This window comes from Aulostomus chinensis, chromosome 12 (assembly GCF_037954235.1).
Source record: "Aulostomus chinensis isolate RoL2024-O1b breed Wild chromosome 12, RoL_Achi_v1.0, whole genome shotgun sequence".
Lineage (NCBI taxonomy): Eukaryota > Metazoa > Chordata > Actinopteri > Syngnathiformes > Aulostomidae > Aulostomus > Aulostomus chinensis.
This window is the reverse complement of record NC_141331.1, coordinates 19290607-19297221: the sequence shown is the minus strand read 5'-3', so window position 1 is coordinate 19297221 and position 6615 is coordinate 19290607. Positions and strand designations below refer to the sequence as shown.

Below are 6615 nucleotides of genomic sequence, written 5' to 3'. Positions count from 1 at the left end.
TGTGTGTGTGTGTGTGTGTGTGTGTGTGTGTGTGTGTGTGTTCACTGGAAGAAATGAAGAGTGGGGGGGGGGAAACCCTCTCAAACTAGAGTTTATATATCACACACTAAAAGTGACTGAGAAACAAAAGTAAATTCCCCCAAATGTGCTTCTAGTTTATGTGCAGACACTTGGTGAGGAAACAAGGAGCAGCAAGATTTCCTGCTGGTTTCTGGAAAGTTGGGATTCCTCTTTTCTCTTCTAATATCTTTTATTTTAATCCAAAAAATATTTTAATTCACGATTAAAAAAACAACATATTTCCATTATCAGGGAAGTTCACTGAGGCTGCATGGTTGTAAAATCAGTACATCAAATTTATATATCTCTTTTTTTTAAATAATCCATTCTAAAAAGAAATAACTAAATTTTAAAAAGTAGCCATGGGATGACCTTTCTAGTTGTATTCATTAGGAAACACCACTAGTAATCACTTGTCTGATAGTAACTGGTAATCAGTCAAATCAGATAAACACGTAACTTTAGAATAAAAAAAGGAGTGAAACAAGAACCTCATGACGGATGTCATCACTGCCATCAAACACACCTGTAATTATTTACTAATGAAATAAATGAATCTGCACAACAACTTTGAGCAGATTTTTATAATTGTACAATTGATATAAAACAAGATGTAGCTGACAAACAGCCCTCAACGTTGTCGTACTGCATCAGGAACTGGTATGAAAATCATCAGACACACAACGCCAGTGATTGTCACGACTGCTGAAACTCGTGTGTGTGTGTGCGTGCATGTGTGTGTGTGTGCTTATCAGAAAGCGACCACTTGAGTTCATCACTTTCAGAAAGTCTGTCATCCAAATGTTTGTTTTGTCTAATACAAGGCCTTTTTTCTTTTAACATTATATACAAAAGCAGTTCCATTTCCTATCAGTACCACAGATAACTCGCACACGCAAACACACACACACACACACACACACAAAACAAACACAATCGGATGTTATTTTTCTTACTGGCAAAAAATTGAAAAGATCCAAACCAACAAAGATCTTCTACATCAATGCTGCTACATGATGATGAACATGGACGCTTTATTTTTAGGAGATCTGCCACCCCACACACACTTTGTTGGTTTTGGTCTTTTCATCAAGCCTGTTTACATTAATAATAACTAAAATATTGGCAGCCTGTCAGGAGGGCAACAACGGGGTGGTCTGATCATGCAGATGAACCCCCGGAACAACTCACTTTACAGGAAGTACAAAGGAACGTTTGGTTTCTCATCGCTTCTCGCCGTTTGGGTTCAATCATGCAGCTTTTCTCTCCCAAAAAAAAGCAAAGGGAGGAATTAAGATTTGTGTAAAAATCAAATATAAAAAAAAAATATGTATCACAATACCCCCGTTTCTTCAGCAGAACTACTTTCTACGACAGGAATTTGATGACATGAATTCTTTCAATCACACAACAGGATCAGCTGAAGAGCATCACAGGGTCAAACTCTACAGAACCGCTATTGTCCACAACCGTTTTAAAGCTGAGACTAAAACCAGATCAATTTGCAGTCCAGTCAGTAGCTTCTGATCGTGCCATCAGGGACTCTTTTCTGAAAAATTCATTCTTTAAGTTTTATTAGGGTATTGATGGTGACTGTGTGTGCGCGCGCGTGTGTGTGTGTGGGGGGGGGGGGGGTTAAGTCTGAAGTCTGAGGCAGATTTTTCAAAAATGGCTCATTAGGGTTGGAAAAAAGAAGACAGTGATTAAGGTGAGCTGCTCCTTCAATTGATAAGAATGTTTTTATCTCACATGGGAAACGTTATAAAAGAAAAGTAGACATCAAGGCACTGCACACATCTCAGAGAATGGCACATGGCTGGTAGGTAGATACACAGAGAGGTCAAAGGTGGGGGGGGCAGGAAGTGGTCAAGGCCCTGTGTTATTTTACATTTAAGTGCTGGCAGTATTTGTACCATCGTGTAAAAAGACCATAAATACCACAATGAACTGAGGAGTTCAGATGAACAAATCTGGGCTTGTATGATTAGAAATTTTGAGCTGCCCGGCTGGGACAAAGTTCATTGACAGTAAAAGTCACCATTGGCCACCATGGTTGCAAAAGTGTGCACACGTACGCGGGGACCAACAGCAGTGCAGGGGGCGCCTCGAGGGCCACACCCTTCATCCTTCAATCTGTCCTCCAGCTAAAGTTGAAAAAGTAAACAGCAAAATCTAAATTTGTGCTTCAGGTGTTGTGTGAACAGGAAACAGCGAGCTCTTCGTACCAGTTCATGTACCAACTCTGTCTCCTAGAAGTCAATTATCCTGCGTTTACTTCGTTCTGTAAGTCGTATCAAGAAACTTTCCTGAGCACCTGCTTCTGTGACCAGGCTCATCTTTTGTGGTCAAACACCCTGAATGTCCTGCTGGCAGGACAAATTTGTGCTAGTAAACCTGTCAGGGATGTGAACCTCCCATGTGACCAGTGATCCCCCTCTCCAGCCTTGTAGCACGCAGCTTCAACCACACAACCCGGTTGGTCCGGTCTGTCAGCTGTGGTGGAGTCGCATGATACAAGGACTAATGGGAGCTCAACTCCCTAAAAACCTGGTCATCAGAGACATTAGATAGCATAGCACAAGGTTTGGTCCCGTTTCGCCTCCGATTACATCATCCAGTACCACCTGTTCCATGTGACACCCAGTGTCCCAAATCCTGCACACGCTCCAAATAATTCAGGGCTCTGGTGAACACAGGCAGTGGAACAGGGCCACACATAGCAATGATACCACTCATAGTGCTTGAAGGTAGAACCAGGAGCGGCTAAATAAAGATACACTTTGCAAGCTCTGATCCTGTGTTAACAGATAAAAATAGGCTTACAAAGATCGACTTTGAAATATTCCTGGTTATTTTCATTCACTCATCCTGGAACAAACGAGCTAACTTCATATAAAACACACACTTGAGTGTGAGCTGAAGAGTCGCAGCAGCTAGCCAAGGTGGATGGATGCCAGAAAATATGATGTCACTGCCATATATTTGAGTGAAGCCCATAATCAAGTGATCCAATTAAACTCTTCCACTAAAATTGTTAAGTTTACAGTCACAGAACGCACAGTTTTGCTGAATATTAGCCACAATCTTAAGTGCTCTCAGTTGTTGCTGCTCATAAACGTCTCCCTATCAGCAGATGTACTCGTGTTGTGAGCAGTAGAATATTAACTTCTAGGAGACAGGGTTTCCACAACGTGTTAATCATTAATGTGCTATATTTGGTACACCAAGCCAAAACGACAATAACAAAAATAATACTAAAAAAGATTAAAATCTTGACTTCATTTTGTACAAACAGTTAAAAATGGCTTTCTTTTTTTTTCTTTTTTTTAAGACAGACTTGAGTCTCAGAGGCGAGTTGCTTTGCCGTGCAGAGACTACATACCGAGGTCAGTTTGGATTGAAGCACCCGTGAGTTGAAAACAACAGACCGTGGTGGAAGTTTACACAAGCATGTGGACCCCGGCCATGTATGGCCCAGGTCGAATTCTTCCTCAAGCACTGTTTTGTAGAGTGACGTATCCAGCTGTGTCGCTAGTCCAGGGCACCGTGGCTGCTCCAGCCATTGTTTTTTTTTGTTTTTTTTTTGGGGGGGGGGGGTGAAGAGAAAGCGCTGTGGGTCTCCAGGCTGGTGCCGGCGGAGCAAATTCTGTACATGACGAGCAAAGGATGCAGGCAAGCACCCACCCTGGGTCACCGTGGAGTCTCTACCCTGCTGCCTCCAGACACACATCAGTCCTGGCAGGTGCACACTTGGAGGTAGGAGAGTAGAGAGTCACGTCACTGGGGTCAAAAGGTCTCCGAGTCCTCTGAGTCGTTCTCTGTGGTTCCCTCACTGGAGGGTCCAGATGGGTTCCTGGGGCTACGTGGCCCACGAGGGCCAGTACTCGGGCCTTTACCCACCTTGTGGGGTAGCTGCCTCAGCAGGGAGCCTGGAGAGGGAGCCCCGGAGCTGCAAGGGGAGCAGAAAGGCATCATGGTAGCCAGAATGAGAGCCAGACAATCAGCCACCTCTCTGCTAGGAGCACAAGCCAGAGCGGGAGTCAGACCTGAGGTAGAGAGACAGAGACGTAGAGAGAGAGAGAGAAGGAAGGACGGAAGGACGGAAGGAAGGAAGGGGACAGAGACAAGAGGAGGAGCAAGACGTGGACAAGGAGGAAGCAGGGAAGGCAAAGCAGGAGACAAAGGAAGGATGGAGCAGCATTCCATTAGTGTTCAGCCAGCTGACGCAGTAAACCAAGGGGGGGGGGGGGGTACACAGCACACAGGAACAACAGCTGAACTACACTCACTGGACACTTCAGGAAGTCCGCTCTCACAAAGCTTCTTGTGACTCAGGTGTCATTGACAGGAAGCTAATTATTCTGTTCATTACTGAGGTCAAACAAGGAACCAAATCATTAGCAGCACCAGTCCAGTCCAAACTACCACCAGCAGGGCTGCTGCACCGGCTCCTGTTGCAAAGGTTCGGGTGGATTTAATGAAGTTACCAGTGAGTGTAAATACATTCAGAAAAACGCTGACGACTTCTGTAATGAAACATTTGCAGGCAAACAAACAAACAAACAAACCAACAAACAAACAAGCAGCTTGTATTCAGTTTCCATCAGGGTTTCCACTGCCGGCTCGATGGAATTCCAATTCTTCAGGACCATTTTATAAGTAGAGGTGGTTTTAGGATAGCTATGATTCACTATGATCTAAGGTTCTCTAGATGGAATTCATGATGTTTCACATTTGCCAGGTCAACCAAGAAAACAAATACAGTATACAAACATACACAACATTTGTGTTCGTTCCTTCACATGCTGCATCTTACCACAAAGTGCAGGTAACGACTTTATAACTTGACAAAGTTAAGTTCACCCTCCCAACAACCATAAACCCTGGTTCAGAGGAATATTCTTGCCCAGTTCCTCCATGGCCAGTGGGAACCCTGTCAACTGAAGCACACTCGCGAAATCCTTCTAACCACCGATCAGTGGAGTTCATGCTGGAACATTTACGCTGGTCGAGCCAGAACATGCAGACAGAGCCTGGGTAGAGCAGACGTCTCCCTGGACCAGTTTCACCGTACCATTCTCATCCACCGTCTGGATGTTGGCTCCCCGGGTCAGCAGCTCCTGCACCGCCTGCTTCAGTCCGCTTCGAGCCGCCAGGTGGAGAGGACTGCCAGAGACAGAGACGTTCTACCATCACACTCATGTCTTCGACCGGTTTTTCTATTAGCCGGGAACGGATGTTATTTGCTCACGTTTGCAACGCTGCATTTGTGGCGTTGATGTGAGTGGAGTCAGGCAGCTTCTCAAGGATCAACAAGACACAGTCTTCCTTCCCCTGAGAGAATAAGACAGCAGGTTACTGGTAGCCCGGTTAAAGACCTCATCCCATAGTGGGATACATGACGTATGACATACTGTACAGCAGTTATGTCATACATCAGTGACATACCCCGCTTTGAACCCTTTCAACAACTCTGCTCGAGCACTGCGTCCCTCTAAGCAGACTCTCAGGATGTGGTGCGTCCCCTAGAGGACACTTACATTTTTGCAGGCCAGGTGCAGGGCGGTGTTGCCATCTTTGTCAGTCAGATGGAGGTTGACAGCGGCGCTGGTCAACAGCATCTCTAGAGCAGGAAACAGACTCATAGCCATCACCATGACGACAGATGATACTATTATCAGAACTGTTGAGATTTTTATGTGTAGCTTTGCATCTTTCTTTTTTTTAATCTTTAGGTACTAATATTGAATTGTTGGCACATTTCTGTTTTTGGAGCATTTTCTGAGCCACTTCCAGCTGATAAACAAACACAGATCAATCAATAGTCATGGGTTGTGAACGGATCCCACAAAAACAGAATAGAGTGAACAAATGACGCACCGAGGACCCCGACCCTTCCCTTCTCAGCTGCCATCATCAGAGCAGTGCAACCCGATTGGTCAACAGCATCCACAGGTGCATCGTGGGAAAGAAGCAGCTGGACACAGTCGGCGTGACCCGAGAAGGCCGCAGCGTGGAGAGGAGTCCTGCAGGAGGGATAGACAACACAGCAGAGGAGTTAAAGAGTTGCTGTGTCAAACCTACACACATACACACACACACACACACACACACACACACACACACACACACACACAGGTCTCACCTGTCCTTAGCATCCTTGCAGCCAGTGATGTCTGATCCCATCGCCTCCAGCAGGAGAGATGCACAAGGCTCATGATCATTCACCCTGTCAACCAACATAATGTTTCATTTTGCTATTTCTCTTCATCTATTAACATTTGTTAATTTTTGTTCAACCAGGAAACGTTAGCCAGTCAATTCAATGTTTCAATAAGTTAAAACAAACCAGAAACAAATGCTGGGTCCTGCTTCTTAAATGTAAGAATTTGCTGTTTTTAGTCGTACTAATTAATCAAACAAAACAAACAAAATGTCATTTGTGGCTTTAAGAACTTAAACGAATGAATTTACCTTGAAAAGAGGAGAACTTTTTTTCTGTGTATTTCAGTCAAAATGATCGATTAGGACCAGAATGTCCTGTTAATCTCATCA

At 44.5% G+C, this 6615-nt stretch overlaps 1 protein-coding gene across 5 annotated transcripts in view; it reads right to left on the bottom strand.

The window, feature by feature from the left end:
- Positions 1–74: 74 nt before the first annotated feature.
- The window catches only part of ankrd44 (ankyrin repeat domain 44), a 32476-nt gene continuing 25935 nt past the window's right edge, over positions 75–6615 (bottom strand). For 3 of the 5 annotated variants that reach the window (XM_086220716.1, XM_086220718.1, XM_086220719.1), the window contains 6 exons: positions 6206–6289; positions 5941–6086; positions 5601–5683; positions 5312–5394; positions 5135–5226; positions 75–4106 (listed from right to left, as the gene is read on the bottom strand). In XM_086220716.1, the coding sequence (XP_086076842.1) occupies positions 3847–4106; positions 5135–5226; positions 5312–5394; positions 5601–5683; positions 5941–6086; positions 6206–6289 (748 nt within the window). In that variant the 3' untranslated portion in view covers positions 75–3846. The remainder of the gene's footprint in view (positions 4107–5134; positions 5227–5311; positions 5395–5600; positions 5684–5940; positions 6087–6205; positions 6290–6615) is intronic. The other 2 variants (XM_086220717.1, XM_086220720.1) reach the window with 2 other exon arrangements.